Consider the following 25,617-nt stretch of genomic DNA (forward strand, 5'->3'; position numbering starts at 1 on the left):
GTCATTTCCTGTTTTATTGTGTCAGCAGGTTGAGACGCTTCACTTCCTGCCCTTGAAGAGATCCGAGGAGGTAGAAATAACACCCATGCAGCCATAAACAAATGTTTATAAAAGTCATTAATACTTCCAATCATCCACTCCCTGGGCCTCCGCCCCCCCGCGGGGAGTCCCATAGTAGTGTCTCGTGTTCTCTTCCGTCCCGGTCCTCCGGTTCCCCTTCGTCCGGCCGATCCAAATGACTCCTCCCTGGGGCCTTCCTGCCCCCGAAGCCCGAACCCTCCGGACCTCTGGGACCCCTGTGGTCCCAAGCGTCCGGCCCAGGGGGTGGTGAGGACGGTCGGGAGGAGGCCCTCCCGGTCCCCTCGATGGTGTCCAACCTCTCCAGCGGGACAGGAGAGCGGGACGGGGAGCGTGAGGGCGGCGCCGAGCGATGGTGCACGTCTCCACCTAAATAATGAACCGTGTTTTCATTCAGGTTTCTTTTTTAATCGCACCACTTAATCAAGTCCTCACCGCGACTCGGTGGACGGAGGGCCGTCCCCGGCTGCAGGGAGAAGTACTTCTGAGACCTGGGGATGTGCTGTGAAGGCTGGAGGAGGAGGAGGAGGGGGAGTGAAGGTCACGCAGGTGGGAGTAATGCACACTATAAATAAAATAAAAAATAAATAATATAAAAAACACTCACCGGCTGGCGGAAACTGGCGGCGCGGAGGCTGCGTCTGACGCTGGCGTGGCGGCAGATCAGGATCTCCCGGTTCTGGCTGTCGTCGGGCAGATCGTATTTGTTGGTGTAGGCCATTGTCTGGAGAACATGGACAGCGTTGTTTTTAAAAAGCACATCCTCCACACACGCTGCAGTAGGACTGAGTCGGAGCACACGCGTGGAGAGTAGAGACGTCGGAGCGCATTCACAGAATAATGCTGTTTAAGAGGATTCATTAGAAGATTTTAAAAAAATTCTAGTTGTAAACTGAGTGAATGCCGCTTATATAAGTTATTTGAGCTGCGATTGATGAGCTGAGTCGTCTTGCTTCTGATACATATTGCTTTTGTTACATTCAATTTTACCAATTTAAAATCTTCCTCCGTCAAAAATAAGCTCATCCATGTGGAATTGTATTACTTTAAAGGATTATGTTTGTCAAACAAAGGTATCAGAGCATATTTAATGTATGACGTCTCTCTTTTTGTTTTATTCAAGATTATAAATCTGCCAAAAAAAGAAGAGCATTGGAAGACGTTACAAAGACCAAAAAGCCCAAAGTGATGGAGCACATGAGTTTCTCTGCAGGCGTCGGCTACCTTCTGTCGGATGTTGTACATGTTCTTTGACAGGATGTGGTGCATCTTCCTCACGTCAGCAGCCAGGAACTTCTTCTTGGGGCGAGTCGCCTCCTTCCTCTCGTCGCTGGCAGGAGGAGGAAGAGGAGGAGGAAATGTTCTCTTATTGTTATCGACATAAGATGCGTTGAGCTGATGCACTCCTGCACTCAGATTAGTCTTAGCAGAGCAAACGAGAGTTTTCCGGACTCGACGAACGTACTGCAGAGGAAGGAGCGAGGGCGCCGCGCCGAGGTCTCCCATCGGCGAGTCCAGCAACCCGATGGCGCTCTGCAGCTCCAGCCTCTTGTACAGAGACACGATGCTGGACTCGGCCCTGTTGTGCCGGAGCAGGATGCGCCTCAGAACGCGGTCGTTGAACTTCTTGAACCTGACAGAAAGGCAATCAGAGGGAGACTAATTGCCTCTGGATCTAAATGAGCCAAAATCAACACACTAAAGCCTTGATAGATCCTACTTGTCTTTCCAGTAATAGTGGCTCCATTGTCCACACAAGTCCTCAACACCACTGAGGACGTGCTCCATCGTCTGCACAACAACAACAACAACAACAACGTGAACAATGCACATAAACATGAACCACGGACGCCAAACAAACTAAGACACTTGCCCTGGTGTGAATCTCCACGTTGATGGTGTCCACGTCCTTGTTGGTTTTCCTGATGTTCATATATTCTAATATTGGACGGATGCTGATGCCCTGAAAACACCAATTATCAGAACTTATATGATCAAATTAAAATAATATAAACTGCAGGCCGAAGCTGAACAAACTCAAATTAAACGCACACAAACAGGGAGAACGCATGTGCTGATGTACATCGTGCTTCACTTTAAATCTTCCTCGCTGAGCTGCTAAAGTAATATTACAAAGCCGCGCGAGGCCTCACCTGAATGAAAACGGTGAATGTGATGACGGCGATGGAGGCTGTGACAAACAGGTCCTTCCTGTTGATGCTATCGGGTAAGGTGAAGACCAGGGCGAAGCAGATCGCCCCCCGCAGGCCCCCGTAGGCGAGGCCGAACTGGTCCGTGAAGTTGAGCGGGACGGTTCGGAACGGATTGATGATCTGGGTCAGAACCAGCATGCCTGAAAGAGATTTCGATTAAAGAGCGGGACCCCTCCAGGAGGTCCCAGTGGGGGGGGGGCACTAATTCAGAACCTAAACCAGGAGTCCCACCGATCCCTCTCCAGACGAAGGCGAACAGCAGCGTGAACAGGATGTAGGCCCAGTTCCACTCGTGCTCCGTCGTTATGGTGACGACGCCCAGGAAGAAGAAGATGAGGGTTTCGGAGATGGTGGCCAGCATCTTGACCACGTGGCGGATGGTGGTGCAGGAGCTCTGGGAAACGTTCTCCTCCACGTAGTACTTCATGGTGATGGCGCACGTTATGAGGCTACGTGGAGGGAGGAGAACGTCGGAGGTCATCCAACTATGATGATGATAACATCCATAAAAGCAATCTTTTTCACGTTTGAAGCAGCGTCTATGCTACGTATGAACCACTTCCTGTGCGGACATCGGTGTCAGCCCACACTCACGCCATCACGCTGGAGATGGCGAAGCACTCGGCCACCAGGTACGCCAGGTAGCTGTACAGGAAGACGAAGAGGGGCTCGATCTGACGCACGCCGTGGGTGAAGCGCGTGGTGAACGCGGCCACGAATCCAAACACGAGGCCGAAGAGGACGCCTCCGGCCGCCACCACCAGGAACTGGGCCGTCCCCAGGAACACGTCGGTGGACTCGACGACGGGCAGCGCGGCCAGGAAGGTGAACATGTTGTAGAGCACCTGCACAGAGAAAAGGAGGGTTACGTGAAGGCGGCTGGGTGCCAACTGCATCTCTCACGCTGTTGTTGTGGAGCAGGTTCAACTGCTACTGAGCCGGATCGACTCTTTATTCACGCCGTCATGTGCCAACTTGAGTCTGGAAAGTGGCTCTCAATGGCACGCAAAATTAGCATGCTAATGCTAATTATCCAAATGCTATGTTGAAAACAAATCCCTGTATTATGAAATATTCCTGATGTTAAATCTCTTAGCATTCTCACCACCGTGACGGCGTCGTTGAAGAGTCCTTCTCCAAATATGATGATGTACGTCTGCTCATTGACTCCGATGTCGTCAAACACATTGAGAGCCGCCACGGGGTCCACGGTCGAGACGATGGAGGCAAACAGCAAGTTCTCCTGCGGTGAAGGGGAGGGTGAAGACTTGATACCTTCCTCTACCCGCATGTTTTGGGCCATCAAGGAAACTGCCCTCCAAACAACACGCAAACCTGCTCGTCACCTTTGACCTTTCCTGTGGACTGACCTGCAGGTTGATGTCTTGGACTCCAAACACCTCGAACTGGCAGATGGCGAAGAGGGAGATCCCGATGCCAATGCTGTTCCACAGGGTTCCCACCACGGCGTACCACAGCACCGTGCCCACGTTCTCGAAGAACGGCCTCGTGGGCATGAAGTAGCCGCTGTCGAGGACGATGAGCGGCAGCATGTAGAGGAAGAAGACGTTGGAGTTGAGGACAGCGGGGGGCTCCTCTTTGACCGAGTGCATGATGGCGCCCACGATGAGGCCGATGGAAATCAGCAGGCAGGACTCCGGGATCCAGATGGTGATTTTATGGTAAATGTTGAAACCTGCAGAGCAGAAAGTACCTCAACACTGTGATGGAGTACAGCATTTGAATAGTTAGTGGTAAAAAAAAGAAATAAAGAGTTTCATCAACACTTACCAATTTTGGCAAAAGAGGCCAGCAGCACCCACATTGTGAACTCAAAGGGGACCTGGATCCGAGGGTAGTCCATGGTGAAGACCGGGAGGTTGGCCCTGTCCTCGACGGGGGAGGCCTGGGGCTCATCCGGTCCGCTCATGAAAGGATCGACACCGGGGGAGTCCGTCTGCGCTGAAGTTTCAGATTCCTGCAGCTCACATTTTCCTGCCGAGCAGCAGAGCGCGAGGAGCAGAAGCGCGTGAAGGGCAAAGGTCCCCATGTCAACCGACCTCAAGTACTACCAGTGTGTCATGGCATTGGGAGGCTGTGGTGCAGCTGCAGTAGGTCGTTGCCTTCGAAAGCAAAACTCCTTTACTCCATTCCCGGAGCTGTTAAATAGCAAAGTCATGTGAGTCCTTCTTCGAGAACTAATGTTGAACAAGTGAAACACAATTCTGGTTTCAACAGTTGCAGAACCTGCTTGTCGGTGGGCCCTGCCTTCTGAGTGTAGCCCAATAGGACGACAGATATCATTTACATGATAGGAAAACACTTGGGCAATGGTGCTGCTATTACAGGAATCAAAGTCTTTCTAAGTTTGACTAAATCTGTGTTTAAATGAATTAAAACAAAGATGGACCCAGCAAGTGTATGTGTCTTTTTTGGATACCTGTAGTTGCATATTACGTCCACGTGATGGCGGTAGATGTCAGCTTTAGTTTGCAACAGTTGCGGCACCATCTCAAAACTTATGTTATCATTAAATTCCTGAACCATCAGAAATAGAGCGTATTAAACTACGTAAAAACGACCCTACCTTAAATTAATATTATCCAAAAGTACCTGACCAAATGTTTTTATTTTCTAGTTTGCAAAAACATCGACGCAATGCGTGCGTGGAATCCTGCGTGATGACGACACCAACGTGCCGCGCAGAGAGAGGGGGGGGGGGGGGGGGGGGCGTGGCCAACCCGGCTGCAGCCAGATAGAGAACAGTGCGGCACTTTGTGGACGCGCACTCCTCGAAACTGTTGACTTTTCATTCGACAAAACGGAAGTGCGACCGGAACACGCGAGCGGACCGGTACGTAGCGGCTCGGCACGGCTCGGTGGGGAAGACGCAGCGTGATGTCGGCCTCCAGCCAATGAGCGGCCGTCCGCTCTGTTTACGCTGTCAGTAAGTTTGGGGACGGAAGCTTCAACTCGTTGTGTTTCTACGCAACGAGCTGAAGGTTCTGGTGAACGCGGAGTGTCGCGCTCCTTCCGCTCGGCGCGTTATCTCATAAACATCGGAAGGGTTGAAAAACAACAGGACGTGACGTACGAGGACAACAAGTAAATACGACTGCATGTTGTTTGTATTTGTTATGGAGGACATCCTGCGTTGTGATACTTTATTGCGAGTGCTTTATTGTGCCGTCAGTAATTACGTAGCCTGACGTTACAGCTTTATTGCCATGTCATGATTGAGCATCCTTATTCTATGAAGTCACGTGTCATTACACACGCAGACGTATTTGTTCACGTGTGTGATGCTGACTGTGGATGTGTCTCTGCAGCGTCTCGTCCCCGGGTTCCTCACAGGGGTTTAGAGTGTCTCTGCAGCGTCTCGTCCCCGGGTTCCTCACAGGGGTTTAGAGTGTCTCTGCAGCGTCTCGTCCCCGGGGCCCTCACAGGGGTTTAGAGTGTCTCTGCAGGAGTCAAGGTCAGCCGGAGGAGGAGGAGAGTGGCCGAGGGCCCTCAGCGGGAAACTTTGATTCAGGTAGTCACTTTGGGCTCAAAATTCTGACCAAACAAACAACCGTCATACTTTTGAGAGTTGATCTGAGAAAGCTTGTGCAGCCCTTTGCTCAGGTGATTAATAGTCATATGTTTGGGGATTAGGGCGTACTTATGGTGCCTTTATGCTCTCTCGTTCCTTAATGCAACGTGCATTCACTCACTTTGGTGTCACCGAATCTTTGTGCTTTTGCCACAAATCCAACAACTCATTAGAGCCACTCTAATCGAGTTGACGAGGGTCGAGCTGACTCCTGTTGATTCACCCTCATCTGTGTCTTCCTCTGCATCTGCCTTTCTTATGCCTTTCTTATTTCATATGTGTGTGCCTCTACATACAGACGCACACACATATGTATAAATATATACACAAATACATTGTGTGTGCGTCAGCCGCTGGTCTCATTTCCCGTCTGGTTTTAACAAATGGAGGAAGCAAAAGCCTGTTAGTGACATGCGATGAGGCTCAGGTGGGTGGATGAAGCTCAGGTGGGTGGATGAGGCTCAGGTGGATGGATGAAGCTCAGGTGGGTGGATGAGGCTCAGGTGGGTGGATGAAGCTCAGGTGGGTGGATGAGGCTCAGGTGGATGGATGAGGCTCAGGTGGGTGGATGGATGAGGCTCAGGTGGATAAGGCTTAGGTGGATGGATGAAGCTCAGGTGGTCGGATGAGGCTCAGGTGGATGGATGAGGCTCAGGTGGGTGGATGGATGAGGCTCAGGTGGATAAGGCTTAGGTGGATGGATGAAGCTCAGGTGGTCGGATGAGGCTCAGGTGGATGGATGAGGCTCAGGTGGGTGGATGGTTGAGGCTCAGGTGGATGGTTGAGGCTTAGGTGGATGGATGAAGCTCAGGTGGGTGGATGAGGCTCAGGTGGGTGAATGGTTGAGGCTCAGGTGGATGGTTGAGGTTCAGGTGGGTGGTTGAGGCTCAGGTGGGTGGATGGTTGAGGCTCAGGTGGATGAGGCCTAGGTGGATGGATGAAGCTCAGGTGGGTGGATGAGGCTCAGGTGGATGGATGAGGCTCAGGTGGGTGGATGGTTGAGGCTCAGGTGGATGAGGCTTAGGTGGATGGATGAAGCTCAGGTGGGTGGATGAGGCTCAGGTGGGTGAATGGTTGAGGCTCAGGTGGATGGTTGAGGTTCAGGTGGGTGGTTGAGGCTCAGGTGGATGGTTGAGGTTCAGGTGGGTGGATGGTTGAGGCTCAGCTGGGTGGTTGAGGTTCAGGTGGGTGGATGGTTGAGGTTCAGGTGGATGGATGAGGCTCAGGTGGATGGATGAGGCTCAAGTGGGTGGATGAGCCTCGGGTGGATGGTTGAGGCTCGGGTGGCTCCTCGGTCTCATCGTCACAGTTGAGCAGGAATGAGGTTGTGAAACATCTGTCACATGCAGACATGTGAAATATATGGGTATGGGTATATATGGGAAACAGATGGTTCCATTACCACAAATATATAACAACAAATGTGTTTAAAAGTCCATTAATACAGAACACAATAAATGTCATTAACCTTTGTTATGGTGTGAGCTCACACGGGCGTCTTCAGATGACTCAAAGGCCCAAATATGTTCCACTTATTATCAAAGAAGACACAATAGTCTTGCTGACACAGAAATTCCACAAACAATACTTTTTGCTGATTGATCTGTGTTGTGTTCAGATCAGACAAATGTATTTGACCAATTTATTTGTGCCAAGAAGATGAAAATAAGTTAGTCGGATATTGTGTTTTTTTCCATTGAATTTGGCCTCTCGGTGCTTAATTCCATTATCTTCAGTCTGATGCAGCGCGGATGTTTCCAAAAGGGTCTGGATGGATTGACGAGCGGACGCACTGCTCTGCCGATGCTCGCATGCAACAGTCAAATTAATTATTGATGAGCTTTGGGGGAGAATGGAGAGGCATCAAAAGGGGAAGAGAAACGCGTGTGTGCGGTGCAAAGAAAGGGCCACCGCACCGGTGGCACTGCAACAAACGTGATTTGTGTCCCCACAGATTGCCAGATTGTCTTGATGAACCTCTTCCTCTGCAAAAAATATCTATTGTATGAAGCATTGAAGCGAGTATGAAGCAACATATCAACAATGCAAACAGTTTGTTTCGGGCAGAGAAAGAGTTAATGTTTTGTGGAGCCGCAAGAGAGAGAGTAAAGAGTGAGGAAGAGCGGGAGGGAGGAGGGAAAGCAGGAGGAAGAGGAGAGGCCGACGGCTGCAGTCTCTGCTTCGCGTTTGTTTACATCTGTCCTCAGTGTGCGTGCGTGTGCGTGTAAACTCACGCCGTCAGCAGCACTTGAACGGTGACGCTGGTTCGATGTCTGGCGGACGACATGTGAGCCGTCTGCGGGCATCGGGGAGGAAGTGCACCATCACTGCCAGATGCTGAGAGGTCGTCTACTAGTGCACAATGCTGCACAATGCTGCACAATGCTGCAGTCTTACCCACAAGTCACCGCTGTGCTGCGGGTTCAATAAAGGGGCAACGAGGAAAAGGCCGCCTGTCATTTGGTGAAAGGGAGCTCCGGTGATGGGTTTACTTCTGTAGGGAGACTTGATGTTTCAACACATCTGGATGGCTTGCAATGATATTGATTTTCTGGCATCCCTCGTGTCCCCTCGCTAGATTGACCCCTGGCGCTGGGCAACAATGGCCGCCATGAATCCCCCTCCCTCGCATTGTGGGAGTCGGTGCTTTCAGTTCTCTCAGAGAGAGAGACTCTTCCCTCGAGACGCTCACTTCTGCTTTCTCTTCAAACACATTCAGACTGATTCTTTTTTTTTTTTAAATCTCCCACTCCATCTTTGAGGCGATACTCTGTTTTGTGTCCAGGCCGGCTCTGTGGTAGGAAATCCCCCGAGCGTTTGGGTTACGCTTCTATGTTCAGTTGTGGTCTCTGTACTGTGTTCCTCATCATCTGGTTTGTGTTGAAACAAGTCCGCCTCCCTTTTATTAATGAGGAATCGGCTGTCTGGAGATATAAAGCCTGTGATGATATGTGAAACACGCAGCAGCAGCCAAGTGTTACAATGAAGCTTAAGACACTTCCTGAAACATCAAGGAAGTGATGCTACACACACACACACACACACACACACACACTTTTACTTTTCTTTTGTTCGACACTCTTTGTTGAAGTGAGAACATTTATACCGTCACAGTGATGAACTTGAATGCAGTGAGATGGTTTTTATTCTCTTAGGCTGCTTAGGGACACTGATAACTAATCAATAGTGTAATCAAACTCATTTACTTGAGTGAATAAGTTCATGTGGAACATATTTCTCAATCTAAACAATGTAAAAGTGGAAGATCTAACAGCTCTTTACTTTTACCTTAATTAGTGTAAATGTGCCTGAGAAAGATGCAGCTGAGATATAACCAACATGCACATGACAATAACTGTATAACCGACATGCACACGACAATAACTGTATAACCGACATGCACACGACAATAACTGTATAACCGACATGCACACGACAATAACTGAATAACCGACATGCACACGACAATAACTGCGTTAGAGAGGTGTGTGTGTCAGAGGGTGGGTGATGCTCTTTTTCATGTGAAAAGGCTCCAGCTGCTCCGTCCCTCTAAAGAGATTATTCATGCTTTATTCTAATGCCAATCCCCCCCCCCACACACACACACACACACACACACACACACACACACAGGGACCTCTGTTTTGGGCTCAATGGACCCACACGGGGGCCAACGTGTTTTTGACAGGACGGGCCTCAGTCTTTATCTTTAGTTTTGAAAGCAAATGTCCACTTTCGTCCTTCCATGATGTGGACAAACACAGAAGAACAAGCGTGTAGTGAATGAGGGAAACAGAATTTAGGTGCAAATCTTAAATGTGGAAACGTGAACCTTTTTTGTGAGGTTTTGTAACTCGAGAAGTAAAACATGCTGTCGTGTGTCTTTCCAGATTGTCAACTTCTGCCGCCCACACTGAACCTGGATCAGTTCCTTCCTTTTCTTCTTCACCCGACAGACTGAGAAGACGTCCGACAAACCAACGTTGAGCCATAAACCCTGTGAGAAAAATCACACACACATTACATGTCGGACACATCCATGAGAAGACACGTCGGGTCCTTTCCGTCGCACAACCTCCTCTTCCTTCTTTCCCGCTGTTTTATTCTGAAATCTGGAGTTTAGCTTTTTAATAGCCGGTGTTTTTTGTTTTTAAGCCGGTTCATACTGTTAAAAATAACCAAAATCCACCTTGTGAATCCTTGATAGGGGTTTTAGTCAGGGGCTCTGGCCCAGGTGTGTGTGTGTCTGTGTGCGTGTGTGTGTGCGTGCTCTCATTCATGTGACTTCCAGGCCGACACACATTGTCATGACCCGGCTCGAAGGGGATGACAAACACGGGAGAGACACAATGCAAAGGTGATTTCCAAATATATTTATTTAAGTAAAGTAACTAATCCGAAAGTAAAACAACTATGAGGTGTGTACGTCAGTAGTTTCAGTCATGTCAGTGTGGGTGCTTGATCATGTCGGAGGAATGTTGTGAACCTAAATTAAACGTCAAAAGACACAAAACAAAGGTGCGGACGCTGGCCAGGGAAAACCAGCGACCCTGGCAGGCAGGAACCATGAGCTCTTATACTGCCAGAACGCCCCAGCTGCTCCCAATCCAGTTGATGGCATTACCTCTGGGAAAGACAGTGACGTCATGACATGAGCCAATAGGCAGGGCCGTCACACCCCCCCCCATAAGATCGGTGTCCCAAAGGGAACACCGACACACTACAACAAATAAAGCAGGACTAGTCCCCCTAGAAAAACACTAAAACGAAACTTAAACAATGCTAATAAAAAATAAGCAACTGACCAGAAAAACAAAAATAACCGAATTACTACAAAAAATTTATAAACAAGAAACCCATCACCCTGCCCATGTTCCGCCCCTTCCCCACCTGTCCTCAGCAACTCTGGTACCTGAGAAGCAATTTAAGACAACAGGCACAGCAAGAACAAGTCACGAGCAACATGAAATGGCATAACTCAAATGTAGACCTCCCTTTTCCGAAACACTAATTCAAGGCAACGGAGCACGTGACAACGCATCTGCAACTGTATTATCGGACCCTTTGATATGCCGAATGTCAAGATCATATCCCTGCAGAAACAGAGCCCATCTCATCAATCTCTGATTCGGACATCGCAATGAACGAAGAAAGGTCAGAGGATTATGATCTGTATACACAACAAGTGGTGCACAACCCCCCACATACACTTCAAAATGTTGCAACGCCCAAACCAACGCTAATGCTTCCTTCTCGATAACAGAATAATTAAACTGGTAACCATTGAATTTCCTAGAAAAGAAGCTCACTGGTCTCATTACCCCCTGGTCATCTCCTTGCATCAAGACGGCGCCTGCTCCCACCTGGCTGGCATCAACCTGGAGCAAAAAGGTCCGATCAAAACGCGGTGCTGCCAGAACAGGAGAAGAGCATAGCACAGTTTTAACGTTATCAAAGGCCTGTTGACACTCCACAGACCACACAAACTTTACTCTGGTCTTCAGCAGCTCAGTAAGAGGAAACACCACAGTGGAAAAATTTCTACAAAAAATCCTATAGTATCCCACCAGACCCAGAAACCGCTGCAGCTCTTTTTTGGTGGTGGGCCGTGGAAATTTTTCGATGGCCATAACCTTAACCTGGACTGGGGCTACACGACCTTGCCCAACTACCCGCCCCAGATAAGTAACAGTGGCCCTAGCAAACTCGCACTTTGCCAAATTAATGGTGAGTCGCGCTTCTTCCAAGCGCTCAAACAGCGCCCGAATGCGCTGCAAATGGGAGTGCCACGTGTCACTATAAATCACCAGATCATCCAAATAAACCGAACATCCCTCCAGCCCGGACACAACTCTGTTCATTAATCGCTGGAACGTAGCGGGAGCGTTTCTTAGTCCGAATGGCATGACAGTATACGAATACAGACCCGTTGGTGTAATAAATGCCGAGATCTCCTGAGCCCGCTTGGACAGAGGTACCTGCCAATATCCCTTGAGCAGATCAAATTTACTCACAAACTTGGCGGCACCAACACTGTCAACACAGTCCTCCATTCGCGGCAAAGGGAAAGAATCTGGCTTTGTAACCGAATTTACCTTTCTCATATCTGTACAAAACCGCGGCGTTTTATCCTGCTTCGGTACCAAAATACACGGAGATGCCCAACTGGCATTGGACGGTACAGCAATATTGTTTTCGACCATGTATTTTACTTCAGAGTCCAGATGTTGACGCTTCTCTGGTGACATACGATAGAAACGTTGTTTTATCGGCTGTGCATCTCCCACCTCAATATCGTGCTCCACCCAATCGGTGCGCGAAGGGACATCGCCGAACAGACAGGGAAACTTGCGCACCAAATTAGTGAGCTCACAACGTTTAGACTCCGGTAAATGAGAGAGCAGCCTATCCAAGTTACTCAGAGATTCTGAATTTTTTAAGCGACCACACAGCAGACTGTCATCCGGCTCAGGCACCCCATCCTCATGTATCAGAGCCATTGAACCCACGGCCAGAGCTGGACAAACCCCTTCCTCGGTCTGTCCTGACCCCATACCACGGCTGTAAAACGGTTTCAACAAATTCACGTGACAAAGCTGTTTGGACTTCCTCCGCCCCGGTGTCGCAATAAAGTAGTTCAAATCCGTGATTTTCTCAATTACCGTATATGGACCAGTGTACTTGGCCTGGAAGGGCGAACCTACAATAGGCATCAATGCCAGGACTTGGTCCCCCGGACTGAACTCGCGCCGCTCTGTATGGCGGTCATAATTCCCCTTCATTTTGCTCTGAGACATTTGCAATTTATCGCGTGCTCTACCACCTGCCACGAACAATCGATGCCGAAACCCGTTCACAAAATCGATCAAGTTCTTGGGCGGCTCAGCATCGACCCAATCATCTTTTAACACCGCCAAAGGGCCCCGCACCACATGCCCAAAAACTAGGTCATTTGGACTGAAACCAGTGCCCTCTTGTACGGCCTCCCTCGCAGCCAACATAAGCCATGGGAGCCCCTCTTCCCAGTCTCGATCCAGCTCAGTGCAATAAGCACGCAGGAGAGATTTGAGAGTCTGATGAAATCTCTCCAACGCACCCTGACTCTGCGCATGATAAGCAGATGACTGATTGTGTTTGATGCGCAAACATTTCAACACTTGACCAAACATATGAGAGGAAAAATTTGACCCTTGGTCACTTTGGATAATCTTCGGGATACCGAAAACCGAAATAAACTGAGTCAGAGCCCGCACCACTGCTTTAGTTGTAATGGACCTTAGCGGGTATGCAGCCGGATACCTGGTACTTTGGCACATCACTGTCAATAAATACTTACTGCCAGATTTAGCACACGGCAACGGGCCGACGCAGTCCACAATCAAATATTCAAAAGGTTGGCTTATGGCAGGGATCGGTTGTAGAGGAGCAGACTTCACACGCTGATTTGGTTTTCCCGTCAATTGACACACCTGACATGTTTTAATATATACAGCAACATCTCTTTTCACGCGCGGCCAAAAGAAATGTTTCAAGATGTTTAGATATGTCTTCCTGACCCCAAAATGCCCACTCTCGTCGTGCGCTATTTTAAGCCCCAAAGGACGAAATTTAGCCGGCACGACCAACTGGAAAATAGCATCCCCTACACAGTCACTATTCACCCCAATCCATTTCCTAAACAGCAGGCCGTTGCGCAGAAAATAGCCGCTGGCTGCACTTTTTATCTCCGCAGCCGACAACACACGTTCGAACAATTCTTTTAGGGAGAGATCACCGATTTGCTCCTGCAACAACTCGCTCTGTGGCACCGACAGTGGAAAATTGGACAAGGACAGAGTCTCAAAATCCGCATCACCACGCTCCTCATCGGTTAACCCAGGCTCAGCCTTACTCATTGCGCGTGTAACCACACAGGCTGGAAAATCCTCAGGTATCTCAATGGAGCTACAGTCAGGCGTAGTACTAACTGGACAGTGTGTAACAACAGGTGCGGGAGGAACATCATCCCAGATGCGGCCGCCAGCCAAGCCATTTCCCAAAATGAACTGAACCCCCTCGATAGGAAACGCCGGCCGCACTCCCACAGCTACCTCCCCCTGTATTAGCTCACAATCCAGAACCACCCTATGCACAGGCACAGGTAACACAGTCAACCCCATCCCCCGACTGAGGATACGGTCCCCGCTGTCAGTTTCTACGGACAACGGCAGGACGGACTCGATCATATAGGAATCATATGCCCCCGTGTCCCTCAATATCGTAACCGGGACTTTAACATCGCTACCCCCAAGCGACACAAAACCACTTCTGATAAAAGGAGCATATGCCTCCAGAACATCCGGCTCAGAACATCCGACTGACGCACAGCCGGTAACTACCGGAACAGCAGCCGCAGCCGGCTTAACATTAGGATGGCCCCCTCTATGTTTAGACAACCCTGGACAATCCGCCTTCCAATGACCCTTTTCATGACAGTAATTACAGCTTCTACTGCTGTCAAAATTTCTCCGTGAGTGAGACTCGAATCTAACAAAGCCAGGCTTCCTCGAACGCATCTGGTCAGCCGCTACGGTGCTTCGACTGTGTTCACCCCAGCCCGCATCATCGCGGTTGGGCGTGCGCTCTCTCACACCATCCTTATGAAGCAGCACATACTCATCTGCTGACACAGCAGCCTCTGCAGCGGAGGCAACCTTATGTTCATTAATGTAGGTTGCAATCCGACCAGGCAACCTGTTTTTAAACTGCTCCAAAATGACTAATTCACACAAATCATCAAAAGTAGTGATCTCAAGCGCAGCCAGCCAACGTTTAAAATGAGTTGTTACATCGCGAACAAATTCAACATACGTTTGGCCACTTCTCTTCTCCCAAGCCCGGAACCGTTGGCGATACGCCTCCGGCACCAACTCATAAGCCTTCAGCACGGCAGATTTTATTTTAACATAGCTACCGCTATCAGCCGTGCTCAAAGACGAGTATGCCCCCTGCGCCTTACCGGTGAGTACGCACTGGAGCAGCAGAGCACAGTCTCCATCCGACCAGCCCCTCGCCGTGGAAACACGCTCAAACATCACAAAAAACGAGTCAGGATCCTTCTCATTGAATGGTGGCAACAACCGCAAGTTGTTTATGTCGAAGGGCCGCGCACCGACCCCAGACAGCTGCCGACCTTCACTCTCACCAGCCCACTTATTGTCCTTACCTAGGGACAGACGATAGCTCTCCAGCTCCATCCTTGCCTTCTCGGTCTGCTGGTGGATCATCTCCAGCTCAATTTGTTTTTTAGCTTCTAACTCACACTTGAGTTTTTCATGCTCCATCTGCAACAGGAGAAGCTCTTTCTGTTGCTCAAAAGTCAACCCCTGAGTTTGTGCAGGAACGCATACGACCGGTGGAGACCGGCCAGACGTAAGAACTCCCAGTTCACAAAGTTTTAATTTCAAAGCAGCTTTAATATCGTCTTTACGCCTCCTATCCATCCCAACTACTGAATAATGCTCAGCCAATTCCAATAACTGCTTCTTAGTACAGCTCTCCAAGGCCTCTTCTGACGGGGCTGCCGTGAACGCCTCATATTCAGCCATCGCAACATCAATAGTTTACCCAGAACAGGCAAACAACACCAATCTATGCCAAACAGGACCAGCAAGACAGCGAGGTATCCCCGTGCGCACCAAGATCTCGGTTTGGAGTTTCCCCGCTATCTAACATTAACCCCCTTATCTAAGCTCCCGGCTAGTCTTCATGCAGCGGGCAGTGGTGGGTATTTATGCACCAGAGACCGCTGCCCCGGGGGAGCAACTAGCAAGCCAGCAACTCTCCCAAAGACACGGATATGCTCCCAAGACAAAGCTTTAACCACTATGCCACCACAACACTACCACGAACCCACGCAACGATCCTAAAAGAGGAACGCTACCAAACCTACAAGGGAAAACTCCGCTCCAGACTTTGATCTCCAGGTACGCTAAGAACACTCACACTTGTCTCCCCGGACGTTGGCATAAACTTAAACAATCGAACCCAAAATAAAACAAGCTCCTCCTGACCCCGCTGAAGGTAAAGGAATCCACACAAACCGATATATAGACAGACTGTGCCAAATCCGATGCTCTCCCTGATCAGTCAGCCCACATGCACTGTAAACTCTCCCCTAATTTACTACGAATACAACCAAATGTTTTACACTCTAGGCAAACTAACCAACGCAACAAGCACGCTCTATCGCAACTTTCCACGTGTGCGCAACCACCGGCACCGACTACAAAAATCCGTACTTAAAACACCATTTCAGCCAGGCCTACCAAATCACAAGCTCAAGTAACTAAATTTAAACACACTCGACTAAATTGCGCAGACGAACGGCCGGACGAGCCCCCATTTTGTCATGACCCGGCTCGAAGGGGATGACAAACACGGGAGAGACACAATGCAAAGGTGATTTCCAAATATATTTATTTAAGTAAAGTAACTAATCCGAAAGTAAAACAACTATGAGGTGTGTACGTCAGTAGTTTCAGTCATGTCAGTGTGGGTGCTTGATCATGTCGGAGGAATGTTGTGAACCTAAATTAAACGTCAAAAGACACAAAACAAAGGTGCGGACGCTGGCCAGGGAAAACCAGCGACCCTGGCAGGCAGGAACCATGAGCTCTTATACTGCCAGAACGCCCCAGCTGCTCCCAATCCAGTTGATGGCATTACCTCTGGGAAAGACAGTGACGTCATGACATGAGCCAATAGGCAGGGCCGTCACAACATCCACTGACACACCAGTCTAAATCTGGAGCTCCCTTTTATGGCGTCTTTTCCCCCTCAGTGAGGCTTCCGAGCTGCTCGCTTTGACCTCCCCGTGCTGCTGGTTTATTTTCCGGCGCCACCTGACCGTTATGGAGGCAGTAGATACCGCGGGCCCGCCCAAACCACTCCATCGATTTGAGGCGTCACATCTGTCGCCCGTCGCCGGTTATTTTGTGCTCGATGTGTCAGCACATTGAGGATTAACAGGACAAATATAAAGATTTATTGAGTTCAGCTCAGTAAGGAATAATACACGACACATAAATACGCTGAATTTTCACCCAAGCAATGAAGTTGATGCTCTGCACGAGGTGTAGAAACCCGCCGTTTGATGAGTGAACTCCTCTGTGTTTTTTTGGCTTGGGCTGTGGAAAATTGTGGCTCCAGTTGGCCGAGACGCTGGAAACTTTCTTTTCTTTTGGAACAGAGACCCCGATCCGTCCCCTCATATTCTCCGGTGCTGCAGTGCTTTGCATTAGGAATCGTATTCTAGCATTAGCTTCTAATCAATACTAGAGGAACTGGAGATTCCACCCATCAGCAAGTAGGACACTAACCACTAACCCACAACCACAATTAAACAATTATGTCCAACAAAAGCTCAGCGGGGAGGTTTAAAGAAAATCCAGAAGTGACCAAGATATGTTTTGAATCGGAATTATCGACACGCACTGAAATAACTAGACCACAGCGTCTAACTAGACCACAGCAGCCACGGTCCCTTGCGCTGGCCAAACGGGCTAATTGCTCTTCACCGAACTGGGACAGAGGGAGCGACGGCAGCAGAAGGAAGAGCCGCTCCGGCACGAGGAAGGAACACAAAAGGAAAGTGCAGCACCGAGAGCAAGACTTGAGTCTGTAACATCTTCCCATGGTGGGAATAAATGGGCACACGAGAGGCTAATTCAGAAGTTCCGATGACGCCCGTCAATACACACCTGCTGTACTGTTGTGCCCTTTGTCTCCACGGACGCACACTTTACAATGCACGTTAAATTTAGCCTCATTTTCAGACAAAGCTCGCTCTGCGTGGCGAGTTTGTTAAACCCGACCTGTCGTTTCTCACCCAGAGAGCGGTGGGTCTTTGCAGAAAGAGGGGCGCCTCCCATGGGAGTGTGTGACCGCGAGTGCGCATGTTCACACGGGACAGGGCCGGCATGGCGGGCGCCCGCACGCAGAGGCCGTGGTCGGTGTACCGGGAAAGCACGTTGGAGCTGTCCAGCGAGATGATCAGCTTGGCTCTGGCAGGTATTATCAACGCCGTGGCGTCCTTTTTCTATCAGTTCATGAGTTGATGGGTGGATAATATTAACGGGTAGGTTCTAACGTCCCGGCTGGAACTTGTTGTCTCAATTAATGAACCGTTTGGTCCGTACAATGTTTGGAAAAATAGATGTTTATGTTGAAATTCATTTTACAATAATATAAAACTACGAAAAGCAGCCTCACCAACGAGGCTTCTTGTTTCCTTTTGTCATGTCGTGTGCAGGAAACAGTCAGGACCCGGACGCGCCCGTGCTGGAGTTCAGTGTGGGTGAGTAGCACGGTTCAGGCCTCGACTCCTCCATCGTTCTCATCGTTCATCATGAGATGCAGGTCGGCAAAGTACGCAGCCGATGTTTGAAAGCTTTGTGCACTTTTCGTCCCTCTGTTGTTCCGCGTCGCCCCCGTCCAGCCTGCGCCGACCTGCTGACCCCCGCGATGGATCGCAAACCCAACAGCTTCGTCGCAGTGAGCTGCACGACGCCGCCGCAGGCCTTCTGGACCAAACACGCCCAGACGGAGGTCATCGAGGTGAGACCCCCTAAAGTCCCAGAGGACTTACACGTGGGACGCGTGGTCGGTAACCCGCTGTGACCGGTTCCGTCTCCAGGGCACCAGCAACCCCACCTTCCTCAGCAGCATCGCCTTCTTCCAGGAGTCCAACATCGACCAGCAGACGCAGGTGAAGGTGGTCGTCTACGACGTGAAGGACCGCTCGCAGGGCACGGTACGCGCTCTTGTCTTTGTCGGACCTTTAGGTGCGCGCGGACCCGTCCGTGCACGTGTTCTCTGGGGTCCGCACCTGAAAGGGAGAGAAGAGGAATCGCCTTTCTGTCTCTTTGCAGATGTACATGTTGGGCTCGGCACTATTTCCTGTGAAAGAGTTGTTGCAAGAGAGGAGCCACCAATTACAGCTCGAACTGAGGTAACACACACACAGACACACACACACACACACACACACACACACACACACACACAGAAAGGGCTGTTTGTGTTTTAGATTTTGCAACGTATTCATATTTCATCAATATAAGGCGTGAAAACAAAAGTGCATGCATATAAACATCATCTTCTTTAATATACAGGAAATGCTTTCCGTCCTTGCACATTTTTTTTTTTAATCACCATTTTTTGAGTAATGGTTTTGTCTGTGAATTTCCATAAATGCACCTGAATGGACAGATCGGCAGAGAACCAGCGGGTGGGGAACATCACCGTTGCTGCCTGGCAGATGGAGGAGAGAGCCGATCAGAGGACGGCGGTCGGACGCCTGCCGGACAACATCGGCGGGCGGGTGAGAACCGTCAAATGAAATGTCTCTGTTCGGTCCAATTGTGGTGTTTGTTTACTTCAAGTGGAGGCGGTTGCGACTCGTCTCATTCCCTGCAGGCCACAGCGGCGCCGCCGAGGCGTCTTCTCAATCTGTGTGCGTGTGACGTGCTTTATAATCCGACAATAAGTCACTTAAGCGCCTCCGTGTCATCGTCAGACGCGTCAGAGCGACTAACGCCAGAGCGTCGCGTCTCTGTAGGCGCACAGTAGAGTGGAGCGTTGTCCTGAGGGAGTGAAACAGAGGGATAGGAGGCGGCTTGAAGACCCCGTGTGTGTGCGTGTGTCCTGCAGACGGTGCTGCCCGTCGACGAGAGCCTCACCGAGTCCATGGGAGTCCGGATAAAGTACGGCTCGTTGTGCAGAGACACCCTGCTGCGCTCAGGTACGACGGCTCGCCTTTCGCCGATGACGGCACTTGGAAAGGATGAACGTGGTCGGTTTGGTGGTTCAGGTTTCGCTCAACTCACACATGACTGAGAGAGTGTACTGTACAGACAATTATACAAATATCAGTGTATCGATAATTATATATATATATATATATATATATTTAAATATTATATATAAAAAAAAATATATATATAATATATATATATTTTATATATATTATACATTTTATATATATTATACCCCTTTCCAGAAAGCGTGCAAATACAAGTGTATCGAAAATTATATATATATATATATATATATATATATTTAAAAATTATATATATATATATATATATATATATACATAATATGTATATATATATTTTATATATATATATCGCCCGAAGTTGGCTGGAATAGACTCCAGCCCCCCCCCCCCGCGATATGTCTTTTGTTACATCAGACCTCAGGTCCCATCATCGGGTAGAAATGTATCGATCGAGTCTGTTCGGTCGGATCCGTCGACATCAAACCCGGGCTGATCACATGTTCTGCTCCTTCAGTGTTCGGGGGCACGATGTACAGGATGTACCGCCTCCCGACCACCGAGGGGAACCACCTGCGGGTGCTGGAGCAGATGGCCGAGAGCGTCCTCTCGCTCCACGTCCCCAGGCAGTTTGTCAAGCTGCTGCTGGAGGAGGACGCCGCCAGGTGACCACAGACAAAACCGGTCAATGCGGCGCCGGGGGGGGGGGCGGGGCGACGTGGGGCCGCGTCCCTGACGTGTGCTCGTTGTTGTCCCGCAGGGTGTGCGAGCTGGAGGAGCTGGGAGAGCTTTCCCCCTGCTGGGAGGGCCTGAGGCGACAAATCGTGTCCCAGTACCAGACCATCATACTCGCGTGCCAGGAAAGCGTGTCGGACCTCAACGCCTACCGAGGTCAGGGTCCGTTTCTGGTTTTCCCCTTGTTCCGTCTCTGATCATTTTCCCTCGTGACGGCTTTCTGTCCTGTCTCCTCGTCAGGTCCGTTGTTCAAAGCCAGCAGCCTGAAGGCGGAGAGGAAGCTGGAGTTCATGCCCACCAACCTCCACGTGCAGAGGATGAGGGTGCGGGACGAGCTGGGCCTCGGTGAGAAGAGAAGAGAACCACGCGCGCAAAAATCGATGCAACCAGTCCTTCACGCCACTGACGGCCTCCTCTTCCTTCCCCAGAGCACACGTACGACGTGGTCACTGTCGGAGCTCCGGCGGCGCACTGCCGGGGCTTTAAGAACGGCGGATTGAGGAAACTCATTCAGAAGTTCAAGGAGGCAAAGAAACAGTAAGTTCACAGGACACTCGACCACGGCGATATCCGCTGTTTCTGTTGATTTCTTCACCCTGCTGCTATTTCCAATTGCTTCAACATTTGATTCAAACGAAAGGTGGTTCTATTTTGATTTGGCCGCTCGCCGGAGTCAGTTTTACATTGAAACAAATGACTGCATTGTTCGGTTTTATGGCTCCCTCTTAATTTTGTTTCTGTTACTTCTTGTGGATCAGCGTGTGTGAGGAGGAACGGTGAGTTGTTGCACTGCTTTGCTTCCGTCTCCGTCTGTGCGTCCTCGACCGCCACGTGTGCCCCGCAAAAGGAAAACCTGCCACCACGTTTAGGGATTTTTTTTTTTCCAGACGCCAAATGATGACCCATGATGCACTTTAACACTGTTGTGTGTAATGTTTGTTGTCCCAAAAAGAGCAGAACACAAAGGTTGTTTAAATATCTCCTCGTCAAAGGCGGCATTGAGGCTTTAATGAGAATGTTTCCCATTTAGACTCTTAAGTTTAATGTCGTGTGCGTGTTTAAGTATCATAAGGGCCGTTAGTAAGAACACGCATGTGCATGTGCAGGCCTAGATGTCGATCTAAAAGATGGAGGCTGGACAGTCGGGTTGTCTTTCCTTTGCATTTGGAGGACTCCACGCACGCGCGGCTAAAAGCAGCTGTCTCTGCTTCCCGCAGCAGCGCGCTCTCCAGCTCGCAGTCCATCGTCTTCATACCTCAGGACATCGTCCGCGCCAAAGAGATCATCGCCCACATCAACACGCTGAAGACTCAGGTCGGCTACTACGCCGAGCGCCTCTCCCGCGCCGCCAAGGACCGCTCCGCCAGCGGACTGGAGAGGACGCTCGCCATCCTGGCTGATAAGGTGTGTAGCGCTAACCGCGGGCGTCACTCGAGGTGGGTTATTTTGGTTTGATGAGGTGTGACGGATACTCGCTCTCAGACCCGCCAGCTGGTGACCGTGTGCGACAGCAAGCTGCTGGCCTCGGCCATCCAGGCCCTGAACGCAGCGCGGCCCGAGTACATCGCCTCCAAGGCGTCTCCCTCCGCCGACTCGGAGCAAGTAGTCCTGCGCAACGACCAGGACACGCTGCTCGCCAAGTGGAGCGGCTCCAGCAGCCGGTCCTCGCTGCACGTGGACTGGCACGAGGAGGAGTGGGTGAGTTAGGGGAAGTTATCCGGGCAGTGGTCTGATATTTATCTTGCTATCTGCGATCGCTCCGTTCGTAGCCTTCCTTCCATGGCCGTGTGTGTGTGTGTGTGTGTGTGTGTGTGTGTGTGTCCTTTCAGGAGAAGGTTTGGGTGAATGTGGATAAGTGTCTGGAGTGCATCATCCAGCGTGTGGACAAGCTGCTTCAGAAGGAGAGGAGGCCCAGCCTCGTCAGGCACGACAGCGCCCACTCCGGCCTGCAGGGCGGCGCCAGTCAGAAAGGTAGCGCGCACTCATCGCGTCCAATACCCTGGGCTTTTGTTTAGTGTATAAGTGTCACAAATTATTGAGGGTTTATGTGTGAATTTGTGAAGAAAGGTGTGTATAGATTTTTTGGTTTTCTTTATCTACTTACTGAACCCTTTTTAATTATGTTTCTTGTTTGTCGTTAGAAAGTAAGTTGTTTGTTTGTTGACTACAAAAGGGAACAAATAAACTAAATTATAATTATGCAACTTCGAAAAGGTTTTTACAAATAAACAATAGTAACAAATAAACAGCAATAGTCCATTTATATATTAACATGTAATAAATTACATTTTACTTTAATGAGTATGAATTAACACTGCTTTGTATGGCTGTGAAAGGTGAAGAAAAAAGAGCTTTCTGGATCAATCCAGGAAGTACACCCCAGGATTCTCCATCACTACGACCACCATCATCATCATCATCATGCCTGCCTCCACCCTCCTCTTCCTCTCTGCCCGCCCTCGCCTCTGCACAGGAATCCTGTAGGTTTAAATGTGTCTGTCAGCTACGTTGCAGAAAAGGGAAGCTGCAGTTCAGGCTTTGTGTGTTGGTTACGCCCTGAAGAAGGATATTAAGCACCTTTTATTTCAATCACGAGTCCGACTTTATGCTCCAAACGAAATGTTTTTTGGATGGATGGTTGACCCTGGTCGTGTAGTGTTTTCTGTGTGTGTCTGCTGCCTCGTTTGTGCTGCAGCGCCCGCTAATCATGCACGTTGCACCTCCATCCTCTCTTCAGATGGAAGCCCCGGTGCTGAGGAGGCGTATCCAGGTAAGAGCTGCTGCCCCTTTGTGGATAATATCAAGTTGGGAAACGTGGGGCATCTATGACCCTAAGTCACAATTTTTCAGTGTATTCTTTGGGAGAAAACTCTTCAGTCCTGTCCTGACCCCGTGGAGTTCTTCCCCTCTCAGCGCTTCTGCTTTTGCTGTCGCTCCTCCGTCGCGCCTGTTTTGCGTCCCGGCGCCGTCGTGGCTGAATATCGCCGTGTTGGTGTTTTTGGCCCCGGCTTCACTTCCCCGCCCCGCGTCTTCCTGTGTGTTTCCAGGCGAGTGGAGCGAGGCCTTGTACCCCCTCCTCACCACGCTCACGGAGTGCGTCGCCATGATGAGCGACAAGGCCAAGAAGTCCATGGTGTTCCTGCTGATGCAGGACAGCGCCCCGACGATAGCCATGGACCTGTCGCTGCAGTGCCGCCGCGACGTCGTCTTCTGCCAGACGGTGAGGACGGCCTCCCCACTTACGTCAGCGAGGAGAGTTTATAAACCTCAGAAAGTGAGGCAGAGGACGGGATTTCTTCCCCTGCAGGACACTTGCTTCCCTCCGGACGTCTACGTCTTCAGGCAAAAGTTATAACAAGCATCCGTGCACAGAGGAAAAATCCAGGGAGTGCATTTTTGTCTTAGAACTTTATTTGTGCGGCCTCTTATTATGGGGTTGTAGGTATTGTTGACGTGGGATCTCCTCTCAGTTTTACAACCGCATTGAGCAAGATTCACAGAAGGGGAGTAAATAATTGTGCAATAACTAAAGTGCAGTAGCGATCTGAGTAAGAAGCAGCCAGAACAACTCGACAGTATCCGAACACAACCAGACAATTCTGATTCCCCTTTTTCTCCTCAGCCTTTTATTTAAAACACAGGATTTTGTACAGAAACCACAAACATGCTCTACTTTGTCTAAATATAAAACGACGACAAAACCCATCACAGATCATCTTACTGAAACTAATGCATCAAGTTAGGACTAACATTTAAAAGTTTGCCTTATTTCCTTAAAAACGATCCATTTTAATAATGATATTAGTTGTGCTTGATACAATATTGACCTAATTAATGTGTACCATTTTGGGGATGCAAGTATAAGCTGTGTGTTTGTGTGTCTGCGTGTGTGTGTCTGCTGCAGCTCACCGCTCTCATCTGCGGCTTCATCATCAAACTGAGGAATTGTCTCCGTGACAACGGATTCCTCCGGCAGCTGTACACCATCGGCCTGCTGGCGCAGTTTGAGTCCCTGCTCAGCACTTATGGTGCGAACACACACACACACACACACACACACACACACACACACACACACACACACACTCTTCTTTCCCGGCCGAACCTACGACAGTTGGGAGGTTAATCGGTTATCTCGGTTCTGTTGGTCCCAGGAGAGGAGCTGGCCATGTTGGAGGACATGAGTGTCGGCATCATGGATCTCCGCAATGTCACCTTTAAGGTAGTAAGACGTCCCATGATGCTTGTGAGAAATAAATTAAAAGCTCTTTTTAAATGTGCTTTTTTATTGACTTCATCACTTTTTGCAGTTATTTGAGTCAGATAATTTGTTCTTTTAGTGGTTCCAGCTCTCAGATCTGAATATGTGATGCTTTTATTTTCATAGAAGTTATATTTAAAACTTTATTATGTCTTTTATAGAATGTTATTAGTTCTTTTTGGTAAGTAATTGTTTGTTGTAGCAAAACAAAACTTTGAGACCTTTTTTTTTTTTTTTCATCCACTCGGCTACCAGGTGACCCAGGCCACCGGAAGCTCCGCCCCCGACATGTTGCCCATCATCACGGGGAACCGGGACGGCTTCAACGTCCGCATCCCGCTGCCGGGGGCCATGTTCGACGCGTTGCCGCGGGAGATCCAGAGCGGCATGCTGCTGAGGGTGCAGCCGGTGCACTTCAACGTGGGCATCAACGAGCAGCAGACGCTGGCTGAGAAGTGAGTGAGGAGGAAGAGGAGGTTCGATTCACCCGCGCTGCTCCTCCGTGAGAAACAAACGGCGTTTCCTCTGTGTTCAGGTTCGGAGACACGTCCCTGCAGGAGGTCATCAACCTGGAGAGTCTCTCCAGGTTAAATTCGTACTACGAACAGTTCAAGGAAGTCCTGCCTGAAGACTGTAAGTGAAAAAGTTCAGCAGTGAAGATGCTGCAAGTACACTTTCATCACCCGCCCCCTGTCTCCCCCTCCTGAACCCCCCCCAGGCCTCCCGAGGTCTCGTTCTCAGACGTGTCTCCCCGAGCTGCTGAGATTTCTGGGCCAGAACGTCCACGCCAGGAAAAACAAGAACGTGGACATCCTGTGGCAGGCGGCCGAGGTGAAGCTCCGTTGTGCACGGCCGAGGAGATTTCCGTCCGCTGTTGCTCTTTGTGAAAGCCTTTTCCGTGCGATTACATGTGGAGTAA

The 25,617-nt window shown here is 49.8% G+C and overlaps 2 protein-coding genes across 36 annotated transcripts in view; one reads left to right on the forward strand and one right to left on the reverse strand.

Annotated features, from left to right (window-relative positions):
- LOC120817148 (sodium/hydrogen exchanger 2) lies at nt 1-5,009 on the reverse strand. 2 transcript variants are annotated; one of them, XM_040173017.2, is made up of 13 exons: nt 4,083-5,009; nt 3,662-3,987; nt 3,397-3,534; nt 2,886-3,136; nt 2,523-2,740; nt 2,232-2,431; nt 1,952-2,041; nt 1,799-1,869; nt 1,544-1,711; nt 1,303-1,408; nt 686-802; nt 514-589; nt 1-447 (listed from the first exon to the last, which is right to left on the reverse strand). In XM_040173017.2, the coding sequence occupies exons 1-13, from the start codon at nt 4,339-4,341 to the stop codon at nt 131-133; spliced, it is 2,337 nt and encodes a 778-aa protein (XP_040028951.2). In that variant the 5' UTR covers nt 4,342-5,009; the 3' UTR covers nt 1-130. The 2 variants fall into 2 exon arrangements, with proteins under 2 accessions (XP_040028951.2, XP_077958575.1); XM_078102449.1 differs by having other exon boundaries at nt 4,115-4,700.
- LOC120817098 (inositol polyphosphate-4-phosphatase type I A) overlaps nt 4,993-25,617 on the forward strand; it is a 26,310-nt gene continuing 5,685 nt past the window's right edge. For 2 of the 34 annotated variants that reach the window (XM_078102426.1, XM_078102411.1), the window contains exons 1-25: nt 5,015-5,145; nt 9,774-9,882; nt 17,757-17,934; nt 18,176-18,220; nt 18,362-18,480; nt 18,560-18,676; nt 18,795-18,874; nt 19,135-19,246; nt 19,576-19,666; nt 20,220-20,367; nt 20,463-20,593; nt 20,678-20,782; nt 20,866-20,974; nt 21,196-21,213; nt 21,658-21,841; nt 21,920-22,135; nt 22,267-22,408; nt 22,774-22,917; nt 23,175-23,207; nt 23,485-23,657; nt 24,342-24,465; nt 24,592-24,659; nt 24,954-25,153; nt 25,234-25,331; nt 25,417-25,529. In XM_078102426.1, the coding sequence (XP_077958552.1) occupies nt 17,820-17,934; nt 18,176-18,220; nt 18,362-18,480; nt 18,560-18,676; nt 18,795-18,874; nt 19,135-19,246; nt 19,576-19,666; nt 20,220-20,367; nt 20,463-20,593; nt 20,678-20,782; nt 20,866-20,974; nt 21,196-21,213; nt 21,658-21,841; nt 21,920-22,135; nt 22,267-22,408; nt 22,774-22,917; nt 23,175-23,207; nt 23,485-23,657; nt 24,342-24,465; nt 24,592-24,659; nt 24,954-25,153; nt 25,234-25,331; nt 25,417-25,529 (2,685 nt within the window). In that variant the 5' untranslated portion in view covers nt 5,015-5,145; nt 9,774-9,882; nt 17,757-17,819. Of the gene's footprint in view, nt 5,397-5,683; nt 5,824-9,773; nt 9,883-17,756; nt 17,935-18,175; nt 18,221-18,361; nt 18,481-18,559; nt 18,677-18,794; nt 18,875-19,134; nt 19,247-19,575; nt 19,667-20,219; nt 20,368-20,462; nt 20,594-20,677; nt 20,783-20,865; nt 20,975-21,195; nt 21,214-21,654; nt 21,842-21,919; nt 22,136-22,266; nt 22,409-22,773; nt 22,918-23,174; nt 23,208-23,484; nt 23,658-24,341; nt 24,466-24,591; nt 24,660-24,953; nt 25,154-25,233; nt 25,332-25,416; nt 25,530-25,617 lie in introns of those variants that run through there. The other 32 variants (XM_078102440.1, XM_078102425.1, XM_078102434.1 and 29 more) reach the window with 22 other exon arrangements.

Source organism: Gasterosteus aculeatus, chromosome 1 (assembly GCF_964276395.1).
Source record: "Gasterosteus aculeatus chromosome 1, fGasAcu3.hap1.1, whole genome shotgun sequence".
In the NCBI taxonomy this organism is placed as follows: Eukaryota; Metazoa; Chordata; class Actinopteri; order Perciformes; family Gasterosteidae; genus Gasterosteus; species Gasterosteus aculeatus.